Genomic DNA, 25838 nt, shown 5'->3' with positions numbered 1-25838 from the left:
CTTCAAGATCCCACTACTCCCACCTGCAAACAAGAGCTAGAAGATTAGCTGAGAAAACAAGTTTGAGATACTTTCATTTCTATGATGGGAAGATGTTGATGCATCTGGAGGGGAAATACCCAGACAGGGGCGCCTGGGGGGCTCAGTCGTTAAGCGTCTGCCTTCGGCTCAGGTCATGATCCCAGGGTCCTGGGATCGAGCCCCACATCGGGCTCCCTGCTCTGCGGGAAGCCCGCTTCTCCCTCTCCCACTCCCCCTGCTTGTGTTCCCTCTCTCGCCGTGTCTCTCTCTGTCAAATAAATAAATAAAATCTTAAAAAAAAAAAAAAAAAAAAAAAAAGGAAAAGAAATACCCAGACAGAGGGAAGATTTAAATTCGCAGCAAAGAGATATTTTTAAGTGCTTACTAGGTCTACCCCTTTTACCACTTAACATCAATATCCACTTTTCCTCCTATACTTCAAGTATGATGACCTTATGACTTAGATGCCCATCCCCCAGTCCCAAGAACAGCCAAGTGGATACATTTTGCTGCAACCCAGTGTAAGGTGATGCCCATCCTTTTAGTTCTATGCCAATCCTGTTGTGATACTGTAACTTACGGACTAGAATGTGCAGTCCATCTCCATCAGAGGTAGACACTAGTCCCTGTACTGTGAACCATCTCTTAGAAGAAAATGTATAAAAAATAGAACATGGAATATGAAATTTTCTTATGAGAAATACATGTACTAAAATCATGCATGCTAGCTGTTAAATGCTGCTACTAAACAGACAAGAGTAGTAACTTCCTGTTTTATTCCTGATGCTGAGTACTACCTCAAATAAGGTAATGTATTTATCACTGGACCTCATCAATTTCTCACACAAGAGAGTTAAGGACCACTTCTTACTTTGAAGTGACTGCTCAGCTTTAGACAAAATACTTTGTTCCACCTCACCCAAAAAAGCAGATGTTCAGACTTTCTCAGATGACTTCTGGTAGCATGACATATTGAGATGTTACAGAATAAGCCCACCTCTTGCTACAGGTACATGGAAATGATGAGTGTACAATCCATAAATTAAATATAAAACCAAGCTCAGGTGAAGGTAGGAAAAATATTAGGAAGCAGAAATGAAGAGAAAGTAAAGGCAAAACTTAAGATAGACTGAAGCTCTGGATCCCTGCAGGACTTGAGAACTGGATGTAGGGAGACTGAGGCTGCAGTGTCAACTTCCATGCACAGGAGATAAGATGCTAAGTGACAGTGCTGAGATGAAAGTCCCTGCACAGAGCCAGAGACCTTAATTCTCTGCTCTGTCATTCAAAGAGGAACTTGGAAAATTCTTCCTACTGGTTGTCTATGAGTCTTAGATGGGGGGATAAATTTTCCAAGACTAAATAAAACTCTAGGTAACATGGAAATTTTTTAAAGATTTTGTTTATTTATTTGAGAGAGAGAGAGAGAGAGAAACAAGTGGACTCTGCCCTGAGCATGGAGCCGGTCGCGGGGCTCAATCTCAGAACCCTGAGATCATGACCTGAGAGGAAATCAAGAGTCCCATGCTTAACTGACTGAGCCACCCAAGTGCCCTGGTAAGATGAAATTTAAATTAGCACTCATCACTTGGTGAAGAACCCCCCAAATTATATTAAAAATGCTCCAAGACTATGCTACATAAATTCTGGAAAAAAACAAAATCCAACTTGCTCTGAAGAGAGAATCTTGAAGAACTGACTACTGAGAGTTTTCTATATTTAAAGAATACATGAGTTTTTATTTTGAAACAGCACGAATATCTTTCTTTAATTTTTAAGAGACTTAAACTGACCATTGAGACTAGAAAATGATAATAATAAATCATGAATAAATAGATTAATTAATTAATGAATTCAACCAGAAGAAAACTATAGATTATCTGCAGGAAACAATTACACTGACAATAAATGAAAAAAGAGATTTATCTGAAAAGAAAATTAATATCTTCAAAGTGCTGAGTGAAAATACTCTCAATGTAGAATTCTATCTTGAATTAAATTTGCATTCCAGGGGCGCCTGGGTGGCTCAGTTGGTTGGGCGACTGCCTTCGGCTCGGGTCATGATCCTGGAGTCCCGGGATCGAGTCCCGCATCGGGCTCCCTGCTCAGCAGGGAGCCTGCTTCTCCCTCTGACCCTCCCCCCTCTCATGTGCTCTCTGTCTCTCTCTGTCTCAAATAAATAAATAAATAAAATCTTTAAAAAAAAAAAAATTTGCATTCCAGAGTAAGGAAAAGATAAAGGCATTTTCAAGGAAAGAAACAAACTGAGAGAGACCAGAAGTGAAAAGTCACTAAGGATATATTTTAGTAAGATAGGAATTAAACTCAGAAGCAATAAGTGGGGGAGGGAAAAGAGAACAAGGTAAAAGGTAGAAAACTAAAATTGGTAAATATGGTGAGCATTTGTTGTAATGATAACATTCATAATAAATACTGATTGTTAAGTAACATGTGAAATAAAATACTACAGAACATAATATTTAAGACAGAAAAGAAAACTCAGGTTCAAAGGCTCTATGAGACAAATTGTTGTGATAGAATTGGATAAAATTGGGAGTCAAAATGCAAGTTTATGCATAAAGCAAAAAGAAGCAAGTCACCAGGAAAATATAAAAATCCTGACCTTTATACATCTAAGAAATCACAGCCTCAGAATACATAAAACTAAAATCTAAACAATGTGGCTCCCTGCTTGAAATAAAAGATTTAAATAGGACTCAAATTCCAACATAATAAACAAAATATCCAGGATGTGATTGAAAATTGCCCATTATACCAAGAACAAAGACAACCACAACTTTGGTGAGAAAGGACAATGAAATGATGCCAACACTGAGATGAATCAGATGCTGGGATTATCTGACAAGGATTTCAAAGAAGCCATCATAAAAATGCTTCAAAGTCAGTTAGAGCCTCTTGAAGAAAAATGAATAGAAAGAGCTGAGCAAAGAAATAGGAGCTGTAAAGAAAACAAAATAGAAATTACATAAATGAAAGCTACAGTAAAATATATAAAACTCACTGCATGTGCCTGATGGTAGAGTGGATGATAGAGGATAGAAATTAGTGAAATTGAAGACAGATCAATTGGCTACTCAATCTCAGCAACAGAGAGAAAAGAGACTAAGGAGGGAAAAAATGAACAGGGCCTCAGATACCTGTGTGACTATAACAAAAATATAATATCTGTGTTATCACGTCAGGAAGAGAGAAAAGAAAGTGGGGCTAAAGAATATTCAAAGAAATAATGGCAAAGGACTCTCTAAATTTGGTGAAGAAAACAAAAATGCAGATTCAAGAAGCTGAGTGAACCTGAAACAGGATAAACCTAAACAAATCTCACCAAGTCATATCATAATTAAACTTCAGAAAATGAAAACAAAGACAAAAAATTGAAAGCAGCCCAAGACAAATGACGCATTATCTATATCTAAAAAATCAATGGATTTTTTATCTGAAACTATGGAGGCCAGCATTTTTCACACATTATGTGGCACATTTTTCAAAGGCCAAAAGAAAGAGTTCAGCTCTTAACCTTATATCCAGCAAAACTATCCTTTGAGAATAAAGGAGAAATAAAGGTACTCTAAGACAAAGAAAAACTTAAAGAATTTCTTATTAGCAGACTCAATCTCTTAAATATTGTAAGAAGGGATTTCTTCCGACAGAAAGAAATTGAAATCATCGACGCATCAAAAACAAAGAGGTAAAAATGGGAAGGGAAGACATCTGCATTCATACAATAGATTATCCTTTTCCTCATGAATTTTATATATTTGATGATTGAGACCAAAATTATTACACAATCTGCTACTCAATGAGATTTTAAAGCAGAGAATGTAAAGAAACCTAAATGCAAGTCAAGTTCTCACACTTCACAGAAAATGTTGATATTAGGAAACTGAAACATCATATGTGCTTATTGTAATTGTGGTAGACCTCCCCAAATATGTCCATGTCCTAATCTCTGGAACCTGTGAATATGTTACCTTAAGTGGCAAAGCATAATTAAGATCTCAAATGGAATTAAAATTATTAATCAGCTGCCCTTAAAATAGGAAGATTATATGATTTACACAAGTGGGAGCAATGCAGTCACAAGGATTGTAATCACAAAGCCTTAAAAGAAGAAGAGGAAGACAGAAGAGAATCATAAAAAGAGATGTGATGCAGAAAGAAGGGTTGAAGAGATGCAGTGGGTGTGAGTGAAGACTCAAGCCACCATTGGGGAAGAAGAGGCCAAAAGCCAAGGAATGCAGACAGCCTCTGGAAGTTCAAAAAGTCAAGGAAACAGATTCTCCCCTGGACCCTCCAGAAATACAGTCCTGATGACACCTTGATTTTTGCAGTGACACCCGTGTGAGTCTTCTGACCTACAGGACTGTAAAGATAATAGATTTTTGCTTTTTTAAGCCACTAAGTTTGTGGTAATTTGTTATGTTAGTGACAGAAAAATAAATACATATCTTGATGTGAAGAATGGGATGCTCTGGTAACAAATACCTAAAAATGAGGAAAAGGTTTTGAAATTGACAATGAACAGAAGCTGAAAGAATTTTGAGGAGCATGATAAAAAAAAAAACACCTAGGTTACCTTGAACACATTGTTAGTGGAAATGTAGATGGTAACAACTCTGCTGGTGAGGCCTCAGAAGGAAGGGTCATGTTATTGGAAACTGGTAGAAAAAGAATGCTTGCTATATAGCCACAGAAAGCCTAACAAAATTATGTCCTATGAAATTATATGGAAAGCAAAAGTTGCAAATAAAGAAATTGGACATCTAGCTGAGGGAATTTCTGTGCTAACAAGGCTTCAAAGTGTGGCCTTGTTTCTTATTGGTGTTTATGGTGAAATGTGAGAGGAAAAATGTAAATTGAGATAAAAGTGTTAAGCAAAAACAAACCTGGACCTAATGTCTTGAAAAATCCTTATCCTATCAAGTTTGCAAAAGATACTAAAACTAAGAGATTCACCGTCAGGAAATCACGCTCTAGAGAAAAATCTAGCAGTGTGGCTTGACAACCTTTTGACTTAGATCAAAGAGTCAGAGAATTCGGTAACACAAAAGTCTCTTTGGAAAGATTAAGTATGTCGTTCTTAGATTCCCTCAGCCACCTCAGCAGAAGCCCAAAATAGAGATAAGATTATCTACAAAAAATATTTGGAAGTACCTCTTGTCTAATGGAATGAATCTCTGACATATATGGACATCAACAAGGTTTTTGACAATGTTGAAGCATAAACACTGTCAGTTTGGATGGAAGGAGACAGAGTACAAAATGAAAGAATGTTGTTGGACCCCCAAAATTTTTCAGGCAAGGAACAGGCTGTTAAAACTATTCAGCTGTAAGCATAAGTTACCATTTTTACAAAAATAAAAAAGAAGAAAGAAAGAAGAAAAAAGATGACTCTGAGAAGCTAGAACATGGAGTCGTGAACCCACAGAGCAGACCCCAGGAGGAATAAACCACAGGGAATTATTCCCAACCTTGAAACCAAATGGAATTTGCCTCATTGGACTATAAAATTGCTTCAGACCATTGACTCCATTTTCCTTTCATTTTCTTCCCTTTTGAACAGGAATGTCTATGACTAGTATCCTATGCCTGTCTCACCAACGTATTTTGGGAACAAAAAACTTGATTCTTGAGTTTCATAGACTCACAAATGAAGGTAATTGTGCCTATGGGTAGATTCTACCTAGAGCCTTACCCAAATCTGATTTAGATTTGGAATTGAATGATATGATTTGGAATATTTTATCTGATGACATTAGATGAGATTTTTTACTTTGAGTTGATGTTATAATGAGTTGATGATGTTGGAGACCAACAGAATCCTATTGACATATATTGAACACTGCACCCAACAAAAACAGAATACACATTTATTTCAAGTGCCTATGAAATATTCATGCAGATAAACTATATCCTGGACTATTAAAAAAAAATTCAACAAATTTAAAAGAATTGAAATTTTTTTTTAAAGATTTTATTTATTTATTTGACAGAGAGATAGAGCCAGACAGCACAAGCGGAGGGAATGGCAGAGGGAGAGAGAGAAGCAGTCTCTGCACCGAGCAGGAATCTGGACGCGGGGCTCGATCCCAGGCCCCTGGGGTCATGACCTGAGCTGAAGGCAGATGCTCAACCATCTGAGCCACCCAGGCGCCCCAAAAGAATTGAAATTATATACAATTTGTTTTCTAAACATAATGACTCTAAATAATATAATCAACAATAGAAATCAATAATAGAAGGACAACAGGAAAATCTCTAAATACATGGAAGTAAACAACATGCTTGTAAATAACCCATGGTCAAAAAACCTACAGGTAACAAACAATGCTTTCTTCTAAGATCGGGAGTAAGACAAGATGTCTGTTCCCACCATCCTTATTTAACATAGTACTGGAAGCTCTAGCCACTGAAATAAGTCAAGAAAAAGAAATAAAAGGCATACAGATTAGAAAGGAAGAAGTAAAAGTTTCTCTCTATTTGTAGATGATATGATTGTTACATAGAAAACTCTAAGAAATCTATTTTAAAAATCCAAGAAATAATAAGTGAATTCAGTGAGGCTCCAGGAAACAAGCTCAATACAAAATATTCAATCCTATTTCTACCTTCTAACACAGACATGGGGATATAAAATTTTTAAAATATCATTTACCATCACTCAAAAAAATTTTTTTTAAATAATTATTTAGGTATACATGTAACAAAAGATACACAGGGCCTATATGCTGAAAATTACAAAATACTGATGAAAGAAATCAAAGAATCAAAGTAAATGTAGAGACATAACATGTCTATGAATCAGAAGACAACATAGTAAAGATGTCAGTTCTCCCCAAGTCTATCTATAGGTTTAATTTAATTCCTATCAAAATCCCAGCCAAAGTTTTGCAGACATAGACAACCTTATTTTAAATTTTTATTGAAAGGCAAATACCCTAGAATATCTAAAATAATCATGACAAAGAAGAATGAAGAAGAAATATTCATTCTACCTGATATTAAGGCTATAGTATTAGCTATAGTAATTAATAATGTGTGGTATTGGAAAAGGGATTAGCAGATAAATAACAGGATAGAGAATGGAATCTAGACAAAACAGAAATATGCCTAAACAAATATGCTTAACTGATTTTTGATAAAGGTACAAAAGCATTTCAATAAAGCAAAGATAGCCCTTTCAACAAATCGTGCTCGAGCAAATGGACATCCATAGGCAAAAAAAATATATATATATACCTCAACCTAAACCCCACATATTATACGAAAACTAAATCAATAATGAATTACAGACTTAAAGGTAACACATAAAACTATAAAGATCTTATGTGGGAAAAATTCTTCAGGACCTAAACTCAGCAAAGAGTTCTCAGAAATGAAAAAAAAAATGTTCTATGAAAAAAAAAATAATAAATTAGATCTCATCAAAAGTGCCCTTTTTTGCCCTTGCAAAAGTCCTTGTAAAGAAGATGAAAAGATAGTCAGATTATAGACTGGGAGAAAATATTTGCAAACCAAGTATTCAACAAGGACTACTATAAAAATATATGAAGAAAACTCTCAAAACCCAACACTTCAAAAAAATGCAGCTGGAACATGGGCAAAAGACATGAACACACACTTCACCAAAGAGGATATACAGAAAAGATATTCATTATCATAAGTCATCAGGGCAACAAAGATTAAAACCACAACAAGGTATCACTATCCACCTGTTAGAATGAATAATTTTTTTTAAATGATGACAACAGCAATTGCTAGTAAGAAATCAGAGAAATTGGATCACTCATACTTTGCTGGGGGAATTGCAAAATGGTATGACACACTGAAAAGCACTTTGTCAATTTCTTATAAGACTAATTAGCTTCCGACCCAGTAAGTGCTTTCCTAGGCCTTTATAAAGAAGAAATACAAACTTAAAATCACATAAAAACTTGTATATAAATATTCATAGCAGCTTTATTCATAATAGCCAAAAACTAAAAATATCCCTGATGTCCTTCAAGAGATGAACAATTAAACAAACTAAAAAATCAAGTCCTTATTTGAATTTGGCTCTAACAAATTTCAGAGTTCCTTGAAATTACATGATGGAATTGGACTGGGTACGAAGAACATTTTGGAGAAAAGATAAATTAGCATGTAAAACCAATCATTTGTCATTTGTTGAAAATGTTAACTTACCACAGAATGGACTTGCGCCAGTAGTATCCAAAAACACAGTGGTCTCTTCTCTCTTTTCTTTTAAAACATCTTCCCATAGCTCAGCTTGATAACCTAAGATTTGAGAAAGAAAACATTAGAAACAAGGAATGCCTGGCGGCTCAGTCGTTAAGCGTCTGCCTTTGGCTCGGGTCATGATCCCAGGGTCCTGGGATCGAGCCCCGCATGGAGCCCTACATCGAGCTCCCTGCTCAGTGGAGAGCCTGCTTCTCCCTCTGGCTCTGCTACTCTCCCTGCTTGTACTCTCTCCCTCTCTCTCTCTGAGTCAAGTAAGTGAATAAAATCTTAAAAAAAAAAAAAAAAAGAAAACATTAGAAACCAGATTTCCATCAAATAGCACACAAAGCTTTCAAATCACTAAAGGAACTGAAGAATCAATGCATTATAATAATAATCGTAATAATAATTTATGATTTTTATAACTTAAAAACCACTTTTCCAATAATTTTATATTCTATTCATTTTAATTACATAATAAATCAAATCCAAGATTCACAAACAAATCCCCCCCCCGGAAATCTTACCAGAGCTGAGCATACTCCATATGGCTACAATCCATTTGTAGCAGTTTTTATTATTATTTCATAAATTCAGAATTTTACTTGTATCTCCTTTTAGTAAATTCAGCAGAATAAAATGATTAGATAAAACAAACACAAAATTTAGTTCCATGAGTACAGCTCCCAATTCTCCTACATTCATACAGATATACTATACATGTGTATACATTATAAATATGTCATATAGATAGCATCTATATATAGTATATATTATATATATACTATATATATTCCAGATACATACATTATTAGTACATTTGAAATATCATCACACACACATGCATATATTTAAAATGCTTCCTACTTTATGTATTTGTCTGTTCCCACATTGCTACCTCCAAATTCGAAATTTGAATGTATAGAAAGTACACTGAATTGAGAATTAAGAAGTTTAACTCTAGTTCTCACTTGTGTCCTTACATAATCCTTCTGTTCCCACTGGGTCACAATTTTCTCATTTATATGGAAAAGCAATGAGACCAGAAAAGCAATCCCCAACATGAGGTCTGGAGAAAAAGAATCCCACAAGACGTCTTCTGGACAGAAGGGGTCTATGAGAAAATAGGTCTGGCCAAGCCGGCAGATTGCCTGCCTCCCCCAGAAATTCTCTACGCATGTTAGTATAAATCTCCTGCCGAAGAAAACTACAGAAAGCGGTTTACTTCAGTCGTTGTAATCGCTTCCCAAGCCCCTTTGGCCTTGGAAACATTTCTAGCAGATCCTGATCATGACACTGATAAGATGTTATATGCTCATGACATGCTTGGGATCTGGTGATCTCTTTGGAAAATCCTGAGCAAAAAACAGCCTCTGAGATTCTTTCAGCTCTACCGTTCTATTTTTATGTGGATTCTTTTTTCCTCTATAATTTCCTACAGACAGGCTGTTGTTATCGAAAGTTGCAATACTTAACTGCTCTTGCCAAGCTTTATCGATTTGGAAGGTGTGAACCATGTATGATTCATGCCTACTTGCTAATAGCAAATGAAAAGCTAACTATGGTTTACACCTCTCCACTTGCTCCTAAGACTTTCCATAAAAATAAAAGCCTTCAGTGCCACTAAGAATGCACAAGTCTCAAAAAAAAAAAAAAAAGAATGCACAGTCTCTTTCTTTAGTGGAAATACAGATGGATGATAGATAGTGAGCCTCCTTTACAAAACAAGAGCAAGGGTCATCATGAGACCACCAAATTTGCACATACATTGAGCACAGTTGGTTAAAATCCATTGAGCAGTTGATTAAATTCTTTTCACTAAACACCTTAAAAATATTTAGTAGGAAATAAACTATTTCCTCTGGTTGTTCCACAGGTAATTTTTCCATAAAATGCTTAACATGTTCCTAAGTAAATATGAAAGCTTCCAGCAAAAATACTAACAATTATGTTATTCATTTTCCACAAAAAATTAGAGTAATTACAACAGTCTCACTTACCTAGCCTAGGACATGATTTTTCGTTGAAGTTGTCACAGTCTACACATGAACCAGCTTTGAAATCTTCATATGAAGGACAAGGAAATGAAATAAAATTGCAGTTTGTTTCCAAAGAGGCCATGAACAAGTAAACCGCTCTCTGGTGGTCGCATTTAATAAACTGAATTCCTTAAGTGTTAAAAATCAAGCAAAAGAACTGTAGATGTATTAAACCAAGTTCAAGTAAATTAGAGAAAAATTAAAGGTTAAGTTCCACTCAATACTATGCCCTTGTGAATATTAAAGTGTTGACTACAATGCAAAGTTTTATCTCGAGCAATTAAATAAGTAGTACCATTGAAAATTTAAATTTAGTATGCTTTTACATGAGATTTATAAGAATTTTTTCTGAAGTAATAATTACCACAGGGGAAAAAATGTTTAATTTCAATAATTTGACAAACTCTACAAACACGGTGCTACCATACTTAATAACTATGTGTACATCTTTCCCTCCTAATCCCGCACCCCTAACATTTCTGCTTAATGTCAGAGAGGACTATGAAACCAGGTAACATTAAAGCTTTATTATGTCCATTTCTTTCCCCAACTCCTCACATCCTTATAACCTTTGGCCAAACTTCTCTAGCTGTAATGGCCTTTCACTGTGTGTTACTTGACCAGTTGTCACTGTAGACCTCAAAACATCGAATTCTTCTGACTCTGAAGTGAGCCAAATTCCACACCTGGAGCAGCTGCTCGGCTATTTATGTAATAACCAAGTTCAAGAGATTATGAATCTGTGCTTGTACAATATTAGAGTGATGGTAAAGATTAAATCCCGAGCCCAAACTCATGTTACATGATACTTTGGCCATCTGTGCTTCTTCACTGACTTAGCACTTCTCCTAATGTTTAAAATGATGAAATAAAGCTATTGAAACTAATGTAATGGATCCCACCATGACCAAATGGGGATATTACTGGTAAACTCTATGAACTGAGAAAAATCCAATTCAACCATTTTTTGCCAATCACTCTCCTGAATAATGAGCAAGGGTGATCAAAATCTTACCCACAGATTAAGAAGGAAAAAAGTAAAGTAAATTTGATTTTCCTTCATCATTTGAATCATATGTAATTCATTCAAAATTACTATTGGTATACCTGAAAGAATGGATTTAGGACAGCCAGGTTGCGTTTTTCCTCCATTTGGATAAAAATCTACATGCCCCAAGGGTTCTTTAATGCCTAAACCTAAGAAGAAAAACACTCAAAAATCACAAAGTGAACATAATCAGGTCAACAACACTTTTACAAAATAAAATCTATAAATTCTATTGAAAGTGACTCTTAAAATTTGAATTGAAAATAAAAGAAATGCCTTTTTTAAAAAGATACATTTTTCTGGTTTTAATGCCTCAAATTAATTCCTCATGAAAATTATATGTCATTAATTTAACATGTTTACTAGTCACCAATTTACTACGGGCCCATCACAGTTCTTTGTGCTACAAATATATAAGTAAAAAAGAAAAACAGAGCAAAACACCTTTTTGTAGTGGAAATTACATCTGAGTGGAGGAAGACATAATAAACAAGTAAAAATATAGTATGTCAGATAACAATAATGCTGTAGAGAAAACACAAGTAGCATAAGAGGGCGGTAAGTGCTTAGTCAGGGTGGTAGGTTGGTTGTACTTTTAAGTAGTCTGGTTAGGGAATTATCCATTGAGGTGGTAGAGTCAAGCAATGACGTGAAGGATGTGAGTGAGATGAGTGAGACAGGCAAGTAGAAAATTATGTGAGCATACCTAAAGTATTCAAAGAAGCCAGGTTAGCAGGAGTATAATGGGTAAGAGGGAGCACCAGAGGAAATGAAGCCAACTCATATAGGACCTTTTAGGCCAGTTTGATGATTTGCTTATACTCTGGATAAGGCCTAAGACTTGGTACTAGATTCACTAACTGGAAAAATCTAAATATGCTGCTTCAGCTGGAACAAATGGGTCAGAGTGACATAAATGTGTAGCTGTGATTTAAGGGCTTCTGTATATCTGTGGATCCTCGGGGCACTGGGGAAGGTGCAAATGCTGGGTCCATTATTACCAATATGGGGGCTATAACCCAGGGAAGGCATGGGAACGAAAGAGGGTAGCAAGCTCAGAAAAATCAGGAATGTGGTTAGATCTGAAAATCTTGCTGCCAAGTGAAGTCACAATGCTTTGGCTTAGGGCACAAGAAATTTCCTACAACAGGATAAACTCTTGAAAGTGATCAGCAATAGATTTACATAACAAAGATAAATACTTGGGTCTGACAGTAGGATTAAGATGGAGTGACAGGATTTAGTGAAAGTACAGAACAGAACAAGATAACTGCTAATGAGGTGTTAGCAGAGCAGGAGGACACTGGGCATGTGCATTATGGGGGAGGGGAGTCAGCGTGTAGGGAAAGGCAAAAAACAATTCAGACGACTTCATTAGAACTCCTAAGAATTCAGGGAAGCACGAGAGTGATTAGATTGTGACAGTGGTGAGGTTATGCTAGCCAATCTCTCTTTACATTCCATCATCTGCTTGCATTCTCCTAAGTATGACCCAAAAAAAAAAGTCCAATAATTTTTTTAAATTTTGGCAATCTTTACAATTTCCCTATGTCTGAATTCAACATGGAGTTCCAAGACTAGGGGTGCCAGGTTGGAGCCATCATTTTCTCCAATCTGCCACTAAAGTAGAAATAAGCCAAGACTCCTCAGGACTCAGGGAGAAACAAAAGACATTTATATTAACTTAGAAGCTGGCCTTGATTCATTCAGGCATGTCTTTTCCCCTTTACCAGATGGAAGGGGCAGAGAAGTTTGGTCTGTTTAGGTCATTCATTCCCTTGGTTTCAAGGAGGGTAAGGAGAGTAGATAGGGCTTTTTAAATTTTCTTTTTATTATAATTTAATATACATACACACAAACAAGAGCGTAAATCTAAATATTAATTAATTATTATAAAGCAAATAGCCACTTAGCTATCACACCCATGTCAAGAAATAGCACCTAGAGGGACGCCTGGGTGGCTCAGTTGGTTAAGCGGCTGCCTTTGGCTCAGGTCATGATCCCAGGGTCCTGGGATCGAGTCCCACATTGGGCTCCTTGCTCAGCAGGGAGCCTGCTTCTCCCTCTGCCTGCCTCTCCCCCTGCTTGTGTTCTGTCTCTCTCTCTGACAAATAAATAAATAAAATCTTTAAAAAAATAAAAAATTAAAATTAAAATTAAAAAAAAGAAATAGCACCTAGAAACCCCTAGCTCTTACCTAATTACCAGCTTCTCCTTTTCCTTTAAAAATAATAACATCTTTTTTTAAAAAAAGATTTTATTTATTTATTTGACAGAGAGATAGAGAGCATAAGTAGGCAGAGCAGCAGGCAGAGGGGGAGGGAAAAGCAGGCCCCCAGCTGAGCAGGGAGCCCGATTCGGGACTTGATCCCAGGCCCCTGGGATCATGACCTGAGCTGAAGGCAGACGCTTAACGACTGAGCCACCCAGGTGTCCAATAACATCTTTTAATAAAATAATTTTTTTGCTATTCTTTACCTTCCAAGGATGCCTCCCAAAACATAACAGTTTAGATTTGCCCATTTTGGAACTACATATAAATTGACTCATATTTCATGTATGCTTTTGTGTATGCTTTTATTATAAACTTGCTTTTTTATAATAATCCAAATTGGGTGTGATTCATTATCCATTTTTATATGTTGCAGAATTGATTTACTAATGTGATGTTTACGTAGAAATTTTGCACCCATGATTATAATAGAGAATGTCCACAAATTTTCTTTTCTGTAATGTCTATCATCTCAAGTTTTGACATTTTTATGATAGCTTTTAAAAAAGGTTATAAACAGTTGCCTACATTTTATTATTCTCTGAAACCGTTTGTGTGAAAGTGGTCTTACTTTTCCCTTAATTGTTTGGTAGAGATGAAAAAATTTGCCTAGGATTTACTTTGTTGGAAATCTTTAAATTACAGTTTCTATCTCATTAATAATTATAGAACTATTCAAATTTTCTTTCTTAATTTGTCAGTTTGGTAAATGCTTTTGCTTTTTCATAAAAATTTTTCTATTTTATATATCATACCATATAATCATACATTTTCATATTTATTTGCATAATATTGTTCATTATATCATAATATGATCAATTTCATATCTGTAGTACCTGTAAAACTATCTCTTTTTCTATTTTATCTTTTTAATATATATATATATTAAAGATTTTATTTATTTATTTGTCAGAGAGAGAGACAGCACAAGCAGGGGGAGTGGCAGACAGAGGGAGAAGCAAGGTCCCCACTGAGCAAGAAGCCCGATGTGGGACTCGATCCCAGGATCCTGGGATCCTGATCCGAGCCAAAGACAGACACTTAACCGACTGAGCCATCCAGGTGTCCCTTTATTTTATTTTTTTAAAGATTTTATTTATTTATTTGAGAGAGAGAGAGAGAGTGCTGTGTGCGCACCAGTAGGAAAAGGGCAGTGAGAGAGGGAATAGCAGGCCCCCGGCTGAGCAGGGAGCCCTGCGGGGCTCGATTCCAGGACCCTGGGATCATGACCTGAGCCGAAGGCAGATGCTTAATGACTGAGCCACCCAGGCGCCTCTACCAGGGGCCTGTTATAAATTACTGAAATTCATTGTGCCTTCTCTCGTTGTTCTATTTTTTCTCCCCAAGAATATATTAAATTGGAGGGTGATATATAAAGTCCAAGCACTGTATATTCCTTCACTACATGGAAAGAAGGTAAAAATGAGATATTTTACAAGCCCCGTGTAAGGGTTTCAAAAATACTTCCCATACTCTATGTATGTATCAGGAAACCTGCCGTAAGAAAAGTGACTCCAAACTTACCAGTTTACTTCCCTGGAATTTTTCTATCTTCTGGATGTTGGACTGTAATTTTTTACTGATATCCCAGCAAGGATATTAGTCCAAATTATCCAATTCACAATTTTAGAAGGCCACATAACTTTTTTAACATATACAACCAAATATGGACAAAAACTCCTGGTAAGTAGAAGATGCACTCACTGATAAGTATTCAAGGAAAAGGTAGTCTGCCAGATATGTGTTGACCCCAAGTATCTCATTCAGAAATTCCTTGAGACAGGTGGATCTGCAGCATCAAAATGCTGTGTCCCTCGTTTGCAATGGTTGTGAAAAGATCAATCAAAGGTGTCAACAATGTGGCATCTAGTGGTAAGTTAGATTTGACAGGCCAGGTCATCAAAAGATGTTGACAGTGGAAGATAACAGAAACAGTTTTTTATTAGGAAAAGCCAGAAATGCAAACAAAAATAATAAAAAGTATGAAGAGCTAATTCAAAGGCCATAGGCAAAACTGGAGTTGGGATTTCAGACAAAGAACTGCAGAGCAATTGGGCAGTAGGTGCACTGTGTGGGGGGAAAGCTAAGTTAATATAAAGGGATAAAGACAAGGAAGGCTTGAGAGGTTGAGGTATCATATTCGAACTATGAACCTCTGGGCACTAACTCCCTGTGATACATAAGGTAACTTAGATTCCAAAGAAGGAGCAGAACGATACCCATAGAGGCTCAGCCCCCTGGCATGTAGCCATAGAAGCTGAAAAATTGTCCTCTGTGGCATTTACGGCATTTGTATCTCTCACAAAGGCATCGGTATGAATCTCCACAAGGACAATTCAGAGTACTATGGGAGCAAATAAATTACCTGGACCAAAGAGAAAAGAAACCTGAGGAAATAGGGAAATCAAAACAGCCTGAGCATTACTTCCTCCTTTCTCCATGGTAGCGCCATATCCTCCCCATGCCCACAACCAGAGCACATGGAAATTATCAGCTGGTCAGAGCAACAAACTGGTGACGCACAGACTCTGGAATCATAAGACTTCAAATTCTGGCTCTGCCACTTGTGACCATGACCCTAGCTTCCCCATCAGTAAAAGGGGGATGATATTTATTTTATTTTATTTTATTTATTTTATTTATTTTATTATTTTATTTATCTCATGGGGACTTAGAAGAATGCCATAATTCATTCACAGAAAGCATCTAAAACACTGCCCAAGGTATAGGAAGTGCTCAATAAATCGTAGGATCATTAATTTCAAATGAGGAAGGGGCTCAGGGTCATCTAAATTCTTCCTTGAGAGTGTCTGTCCAAAGCACTCTGGCCTAAACTACCAATAGCCCATTAGACATTTTCAGGAAGACAATTAAAAATCATAGAGAAATTATGTCCCTACCTCCAGGGGAGGGTATTCTCTATCTGTGCCTGAAATGCTGTGTTCAGTTCGAGTTGATACACATCACAGTGAGAAAGTGGAGGGAATGGTAATCTAAATACAGCAGGAAAAGGAAGCATGGGAGAAACTGTGATCAATCAAAATTGTCAATAGCTTGAACAAGATGAAGTATTTTTTTATCAAGTTTCCATTTTTTAGGATAATATGACAGCCCTTGAAACCTGAAGGAGGTAAGCCGATGGCAAAACCTGGCCATTTGACACCACAGGACATCACGAACTCTAAGAAATACCGCTTGTGGGAAATAGAATCATTTTATGATTACAGACTCATCGTCACTTTACCCACTACTCCTTCTCCTTTCATGTTCTCCTCTTCCCCAATGTCTACATCTTTTCATTTTCAGATAATTAAGCAATAAATCCTACATTGTTACCATTGGTATCGGAATGGATGACATCCACAAACTTGGCATCAGTGTAGTCTAATCTGTCATTAAATGATCTTCCAGAGAATTTTGGCCCAGCAGGGTCAAGACCTGAAATTCAAGAAAGAAACTATCGATCGATTAATTAATTCCTACTACAGTGTTTATTAGATCTTATGGTTGCATTATTATTAAATTATAAGCATGTCTATATAGTTTTAGCTTAAACTTGTAAAAAAAACTAATATTAAGATAAATGAAATTGGATGAATAGCAAGTATCTTTGTTATTTGAATGATACTTTTTACCAATAGTTAGTTTATCAACAATCTAGTGTTAAAGCACACTTAGCGATGCCTCAACAAAATACTGTAGGTTTTATTTTTTTAGCATTTTTATCTAAGAAGTACTTAGGGGTAAACCAATAGTAGCTATATAGTTAATAATAAATAACTACTACTGCCCTGAGGGGGGTGGGGGGAATGAATAATATCCTGGTCCTGTCTTGAATCTCATGCCTTACTAATACATCCCAGATATATCTGCAGTTCTAAAATGATTTTTAAGTGCCAAATACAATTTGGGCTCTGGCATAAAACATATTATTATCTCATCATTCATTTTTCACAAAAGTTTCCCATATACACACAAGAAAACAAAAATGTATTAAGAGTTCCATGGAATATAGATATTATTTCTGGTGTATTTGAAATTTTATTTATTTTTTTAAATATTTATTTATTTGACACAGAGAGAAACAGCACAAGCAAGGGGAGCAGCAGAGGGAAAGGGAGAAGCAGGCTTCCCGCCAGGCAGGGAGCCCTACATGGGGCTCGATCCCAGGACCCTGGGATCATGACCTGAGCCGAAAGCAGACACTTAACCGACTGAGCCACCCAGGCACCCCATATTTGAAATTTTAAATAGAAATTCTAGTCTCATGACCTACTGGCATGTATCAAAAAGGCAAGGGAGTGGGAAGGAGGTAAAATTCAATAACTTGAGAACATCTATGCAATGGAAGATAACAATCATCTCAAAAAGGATATTTTAAAAAGTAAAATATAATGTTGCTCATCTCAAGCCCTTCTCCTATCCCTAGTTTAGTTAGCCCACTTGACTGAGTGAGGCAGAAACTTCTCTTCTCATAAATAATTCTGATGTAGAACTACCACATTTGCTGGACTTTTAAACCCTGATGATTGCTTGGCCTGTGGATTCAATCTAACTGGACTAATGTGTGAGTAAACACACCTTAACATAAAGTAGGATGACTATGGTGGTTGAAACAGAATGGGCTTTGGGTGCTAGAAAGTTTTGTACAAATCCTGGCTTAGCTATTAAAAACTTTTTGACCCCCTCCCCCTACATTCATTCAGTTAACCTGTTTTCACATCTATATAATGGGGAATAACATTAAAACCGATCAGAATAAGTAAGTAAGGTATACTTAAGGTTGTAAAGATCCTATCTATGCAATTCATTCACCTCTCCCCTCCCCCTTTGCTTAACTTAACACTCTATTACTTTTATTAACACTTAAAATCATTATAAATATTCTATGGACACAGATCTCAATAGTTGTTAAAAAGCTGAATTGATTGGGGAGGGATATGCTCTTTCTATTCTAAAATCACCATTCCCAAGTGGAAGCATGAAAATCTATGTCAGCATTATTTGGTTACTAAGCTTTCTGGATGCAGGAACTCTGTTAAAAAAAAAAAAAAAATATGAGGGGTATCAGGATCTAGACTCCTTCAAGCTTGGGTATCAACTCCTGATTCTCTCTTCTGGTGTTCAAATAAAATTCTTAAAAGAATTGAAATGTGTCAAAGTTTGTGAAAATTAAGTACATGGTTATATATTTAGTTAATACATGAAAAAAGTTTTATATTTAATGGGTCATATTTCCCTCTGGATTGTTAGAATAATGTGTCCTTAAAATTCACGTGGGGTTGCAGAAATTGATCTTCTTCCTCCCATTTTTATAGGAGTATCTCATCTCTGTTAAGAACTAAACAAGAGTCCCGCATCGGGCTCCCTGCTCTGCGGGGAGCCTGCTTCTCCCTCTCCCACTCCCCCTGCTTGTGTTCCCTCTCTCGCTGTGTCTCTGTCAAAAAATAAATAAAATCTTTAAAAAAAAAAAAAAACTAAACAAGAAACAAGACTTTAGAATCTAACTAAAACAAAGACTAGCATTTGAATATAATACAGAAAAAAAATAAATGTGCATCATTTCTACTGCTTAATTATTGTGCCGGATAACTTTTAAATAAAACAACTTCTGATGCCTTAAAGAATGCTAAAACACATTTTATAAAAAATATTTTACCTGTTATTCTTCCAAGTTGACCTTGAAATATCTTTCCAACAAATCCACTAATATGAGCCCCTAAGCTCATACCTATGAAATGAAAATTACCAAGAGATGCTCCATGCTTCTGCAAGTGAAAATGCAATGTTACGATTTTCATTTCAGAAATCGCAAATTATGCCCTGTGCATCAATATTCTAGAATTTATTTTTTTTCTAGTTTAATACATTTCTGGGAGATGGAGGATGGGATTTTATAATTTGAAAACAACAATATCTTTGTTCAACATTTTCCATAGGACATCTGATTTTTCTCTATACATTTTTAGTAATACCAGTACATTTTTAAAAACCTTTGTTATCTGTTATCTAAACTAGTATATGCAAAATAATACATTTAGTTAAAGAATTTTGTAATAATAGTAGTAGACATTATAGGGTACTTACCTTGAATAAGTGTTTTGTAAATCTCACATTTAATATTCACATTAGTCCTATGAGATATTTATTTTTATCCTATTGTTTCAAACTATTCCTGGCACTTATTAAATGTTGAATAACATGGTTTGATAAAAAGTTGCCCAAAGCCACATATAATTATTACTGTAAGGGAAAAAGATGAACTTCAAGTCCAGACCTGTTTAACTCCAAAATATATACTAATCTGCCTCCTTGTTTTTTTCTGAACAGATTGTGTCAAAATCACTAGGAAGACTGAAACAGTATGAAATGAGGATGCTCATTTCAGAGATGTTAAAATGAGACTCATGGATTTGAAGTGTGATCATGGATTCCTGAATCACAAGCTGGAGAGCCATGGAATCCAATCTTCCAAGCTAAAATTCTGAACACATCTTAGAGGCTTGTAGAAAGATGTGGGACATTTACTGCCAATGAGAAACTAAATCCAGGCTTTCCAGCCACAGGGTGTTAATTTTCTTCAAATTCCTCAGAGCAATGCCCAGAAACCCGAGGAAGTATCACTCTCAACTTTAGTGTTACTGAGCTTTTCATCCTTTTTCCTAAATATAAAGCCTTTTCCTAAATTTCTATATTTTACATTCGTATTTCTCACACTTTGAAGTACATGTTATTAGAGAAAAGACCACTGCTGTAAGCAAAAATCAATTATGTAGTTTATAGACTAAAAGAACAGATGAATTACTTCCACTGTCTCTCTAGAGAGACAGTTTGGTTTTGTCCAAATTTGGGGATGTAATAATTATACTGATCCTGATTATATTCAATGATTATTATATGCCAGGTACTGGTTAAGAATTAATTTCATTTAATACTTATATAAAATATTGTTATAAAGTTTCATTATCCCCAATATATAGCTAAGTAAATGAGGCAGAGAGATTAAGCAATTGCTTAAAGTCACACAGAAGATAAGAGATAGATTTGGTCTTTGAACTCTTCCAGTCTGACTCCTAATGACTACATGTAAACTGCTTCTTGGATCTGGTAAGCTTGCTCAATTTCAGGAGAGCCTTGGAAATTCAGGACAACGCAACTCAAAGCAGATATCAAGCTCAAGAATGTTCCAAATCAGAAATCACCCTTCTTTCTCTCAAGTGCTCATCACCACCACATCTCTCTCTAGAACAGACACTGATCTCCATATGGGTTGACATAGTAAATGTAGATCATTCAAACTGCAGATGACCTAAAACTGGCCTGAATGTTACTGACACACTGCAACCCTGCACCTAAATCCTGGACAAAATCTGAAGACTTGCCTCCAAAGTTGGCCAGAAGTATGCTACTTTTCAAGATGTTTTTCCCTCACTTTTACCAATTCACACTTGATGAACTATAAATATATTAGCCATACCTTAGGAAAGATGTCTAAAGAACCTAATGATTATATAGTTTATCCCCTTGGTCCACATGGAATTACTACCCTAACATCAAGTCAGTATAGGTAGAGTTAAAAAAAAAAAAAATTAAAATCTTAAAAGATTTTAAGATAAAACATAATAACTGAGTCTTTAAGATATTTTTTTTTAAAAAATAAGACCGTTCATAGGTAGGTATGGAATTTATCCATTTACACAAGTTAAAGATGGCTGTATATGGTAGCATATCAAAGAATAATTCTTTTTTTAAAGATTGTATTTATTTATTTATTTGAGAGAGAGAGAGCACATGAGAGGGGGGAGGTCAGAGAGAGGAGCAGACTCCATGCTGAGCAGGGAACCCAATGTGGACTGGATCCTGGGACTCCAGGATCATAACCTGAGCCAAAGACAGTCGCCCAACCAACTGAGCCACCCAGGCGCCCCTCAAAGCAATAATTCTTAATGTGTATAGGAAAAAAGTATTTATCTTGCTACCACTTTGTGGTATTGCATAAAACACTGTATATTGTAAAACATATATAATATATAAAATTCTTACCAAAAGATTCCGAATGTACCCACTCAAACTCACAGCAACTTTTCTGGTGTTTTTAACTGCTCTGTTGTAAAGAAAAGTTGTAGCACCCCGGTTCCAGTCTACTACAATTATGTTTATATCCTCTTGATTCAACAAAATCCTTAGGAAGTTCTGAAGCCATGTGGGAGAGGAGCCCGTTGGTCTGTATCCATGAATAAGCCAGACTGTTTTCTTGCTTATACTGAAATTAACATTAAGGGAGTTATGCTGCTCAAACAGTGGCTCAGCACAGTTGAGATTTTTCCTTGTATACAACATCAAGGAAATCTCCATTTGGGGAACAAACAAATCTTTGAAGGAATCCTTTATACTTAGATGAGAGAATTCAAGGCATGATCTTTTATTCTCTGAAATAAGAAAAAAAAAGTCCGTCAAACTGAGTACTGGGATAGTATTTGATACAATTCCTATCACTATTACAAAGAACAGATTTGAACTTGGAGGGAAGGTTTTATTTCATCAGTATTTCTTTTTTTTTAAAGATTTTATTTATTTACTTGCCAGAGGGAGAATACAAGCAGGGGGAGCGGGAGGCAGAGGGAGAAGCAGTCTCCCCGCCAAAAAGGAGCTGGATCTGGGACTGGAATCCAGGACCCCGAGATCACGACCTGAGCTGAACGCAGATGCCCAACCATCTGAGCCACCCAGGCCCCCCTATTTCATCAGTATTTCAACATAATACTCTGAGCAACTACAATGTTTAATATGTTGATTATGTAAAAAGACCCTTTGAACAAGAAGCATCCAAAATTTTTAAATAAAATATAGAAAGAAATGCGATTGGTTAAAAGTTAAAAATTATTTTTTATCTGTACAAAATAGCAATGGTGTCACTTAAAATCATTAATATTGTTAGTAAAGGGACGCCTGGGTGGCTCAGTCAGTTAAGCATCTGCCTTCAGCTCAGATCATATCAGGGTCCAGGGATCCAGCCTTACATCAGGATCCCTGCTGGGCGGGGAGTCTGCTTCTCCCTCTCCCTCTACTCCTCTCCCACTCCCCCATTCATGCTCATGCTCTCTCTATCTCTCTCTCCCTTTTTTTCTCTCTCAAATAAATACAATCTTTAAAAAATATATTGTTAGTGAAGAAAGTATTATGCACACCAATAAAAGTAAATAAATTGATTCTGAGCTTTAACAGAAGTTCTGCAGAATAATATATATGGATAATAATCATTCAAGAAAATATATTTGGGCGCCTGGGTGGCTCAGTTGGTTAAGCGACTGCCTTCGGCTCAGGTCATGATCCTGGAGTCCCGGGATCGAGTCCCACATCGGGCTCCCTGCTCAACGAGGAGCCTGCTTCTCCCTCTGACCCTCCCCCCTCTCATGTACTCTCTCTCATTCTCGCTCTCTCAAATAAATAAATAAATCTTTAAAAAAAAAAAAAGAAAATATATTTAACCTAACTAGTGATCAAATAAATACAAATCAAAACAATAAGGTATCGGGCGCCTGGGTGGCTCAGTTGGTTGAGCGACTGCCTTCGGCTCAGGTCATGATCCTGGAGTCCCTGGATGGAGTCCCACATCGGGCTCCCTGCTCGGCGAGGAGCCTGCTTCTCCCTCTAACCCTCCCCCCTCTCATGTACTTTCTCGCTCTCTCAAATAAATAAATAAATCTTTAAAAAAACAAACAAACAAACAAACAAAACAATAAGGTATCATTTTCTTCCTATCAAATTAAACAAAAAAAAATCATTTTAATACTTAATACTTCTGAAGGTATATTTAACAAATATTCATATACATGGATGCTGAGAGCATAAGTTGATACAACATCCTTTTGAAATTGAAATTATAGGGGTGACTGGGTGGCTCAGATGGTTAAGCGTCTGCCTTCGGCTCAGGTCATGATCCCAGGGTCCTAGGATTGAGCCCCTCATCAGGCTCCCTGAGCAGGGAGCCTTCTTCTCCCTCTCCTTCTCCTGCTCCCCCTGCTTGTGCTCTCTCGCTCTCTCTGTCAAATAAATAAATAAGATCTTTAAAAAAAAAAACTGAAATTAGATGGTACACAGAATCCTAAAGTATGTGTTCTTCCTTATTTTCTTCCTAGGATTTATATTAATGAAATAAATAATTTGTATTAAATGTAAAGACATTAATAACTGGGTTATACATAATTGCACAAAAACTTAAAACACCTTAAATATCACCAGATAGTATTTTCATTAATGTGCGCATCCTATGTGTCTGCCTATCTATCTACCTACCTATCTAACCATTCATCTATCCTAGAAAGGAGTAGGGCAGAATGAAATAACTAAGCCAAATCAATAGCAATAGTCATACCTAGGCAGTGAAACAAAGGCTGCTTTTTAATTTTCTTTTTCATAGAGTCTCAAAAGTGTAATTTCTTTCAAAATAAGCATATGACCCTAATTTTTTATGAGCATATGCTTGTATTATTTCTGGAAGTTTAACTTATTAAAAGATTTGGGGAAATGATATGTCAATTTATATCCAAAATTCACAAAATTGTTAATATAGTTCATGCCAGTAATTCTACTTCTAAGAATTTATCCCAAGAAAATAGTCATTTAAACATAAAAATGAACTAATATATATTATTTTAGTATTGGAGAAATAGAAGTGATTTAAATGCCCAGAAACAATGATATGATTAAGTAAACTACAAATATATTTAATAAATATAAATATATGTTTTGTATACACATATTTAAAACCACAGACATATAATGTACATTTGATAAATCCATAATAATATGCACAAATTACAATCTACCTTTTAATTTGGAAAGTATATATATGTGATATTGTCACAATTATTCAGAAGATAAAGGAAGAAGGCAGTGAAGGAGAAACAAGTGAAGGAGAAGCACAATTAATTCCCAGGTTGACAGGTGAGAGATACTTAGGCAAGTGAAAACTTTGAAACAAACTTCATTTGTCCTAAGTACTAGAGAATGAGGAAGTGGAGAGGAGAAATAAATCAAACCACAGTGCAACATCACACTATACAAATTGCATAGGGAATTGTGTACAACCATCTTTCCACAATCTGAACTGTTTCCATCAGCTGAAACTCTGAGAAGGCCAAATGCAATCAATATATCTAAACTGCCAGTCCACTCCAAGCCAAGGTAGATTTTACCTGGCCCTGGGATAAGTAATGAGGAATAAAAAGTAGGATCCCTCTGATAAAGTAAGAGACAGAAATCACTTGAAACAATCAATAGAGCAAACTATTATCTATTGCCAGATGTAGAAGTAATTGCAGAAAATTCAATAGCACTCTCATTACAATACAAGAAAAATCGTGTCTCAAAAATAGGAGGACACTAAGAGAAAATTTGTTGAGGTAAAAAAAAAATAGTATAAAATTAAAAGTGGAATAATGAGATACTAAAATTCAAGAAAAGAAAAAATGCAATTGCAGAATAAAAATTCACATTGCATGTGCTAAAACATGGAATGCTAACCTGGCAGTAAGAAATGAAGGAAGGAAGATTTCAATTATGAAGGGAAACACAGATATGGGACAGGAAATGATGATTCAAGTTAAAAAATCATCACTGCTCCCTTGGAGTGGGAAGGAATTAGAGAGGGAGAGGTTTGCAGTTACAATCACTAAGGAAATAATTGCATACCATCACAATATAGAGAAAATCAGTTAATCAGACTCACCAAGAGGCTTCCTAGAAACTAGTTTGGGTTTTGATGAAAGGGAAAAATATCCTAAAAACATCAAGGCAGAAAATCCATGTTAAAATAGAGAAATGAAGTCATGATGACTTCAGATTTGTCTTCCAAAACAATACATTAGACAAGATAAAAGTTTGATGAATGAAAGTTATAAGTGAAAAAGTTTGTGGCCTAATGATTTTATATCCTCCCTAAAGTACACCACTCATAAATAACATAGTACAGTTCCTAACATCATTGCTGTTAAATAAATGCTAGATTTATTGAAGACAAGATCCACAGAAACTCATAGTATAAGCAGATAGAAAGTTTGCAAGGAAATAGGTAAGACACCAATATAAGTGTATATATTATAAAACTGAGTGAAACATACATGCAATATCAAAAGGCATTCTTATTCAAATGTTTGCTAAGAATATTTAAATATTAGTGTAAGTCAATATACTAATAAGATGGGAATATAGGTTAAAA

At 35.8% G+C, this 25838-nt stretch overlaps 1 protein-coding gene across 1 annotated transcript in view; it reads right to left on the bottom strand.

Annotated features, from left to right (window-relative positions):
* LIPI (lipase I) overlaps nucleotides 1-25838 on the bottom strand; it is a 69562-nt gene that overhangs the window by 18177 nt on the left and 25547 nt on the right. Inside the window, exons 2-7 of the mRNA XM_035015310.1 lie at nucleotides 21662-22047; nucleotides 19278-19386; nucleotides 16955-17056; nucleotides 11406-11495; nucleotides 10260-10427; nucleotides 8224-8316 (exon numbers count right to left, since the gene is read on the bottom strand). Coding sequence (XP_034871201.1) covers nucleotides 8224-8316; nucleotides 10260-10427; nucleotides 11406-11495; nucleotides 16955-17056; nucleotides 19278-19386; nucleotides 21662-21973 — 874 coding nt within the window. The 5' untranslated portion in view covers nucleotides 21974-22047. The remainder of the gene's footprint in view (nucleotides 1-8223; nucleotides 8317-10259; nucleotides 10428-11405; nucleotides 11496-16954; nucleotides 17057-19277; nucleotides 19387-21661; nucleotides 22048-25838) is intronic.

The sequence above is a fragment of the Mirounga leonina genome, unplaced genomic scaffold, assembly GCF_011800145.1.
Source record: "Mirounga leonina isolate KUSES-001 unplaced genomic scaffold, KU_Mleo_1.0 Mir_169, whole genome shotgun sequence".
Classification (NCBI taxonomy): Eukaryota; Metazoa; Chordata; class Mammalia; order Carnivora; family Phocidae; genus Mirounga; species Mirounga leonina.
Note: the sequence above shows the minus strand (reverse complement) of the source record. Positions and strands in the feature narration are given on the sequence as shown.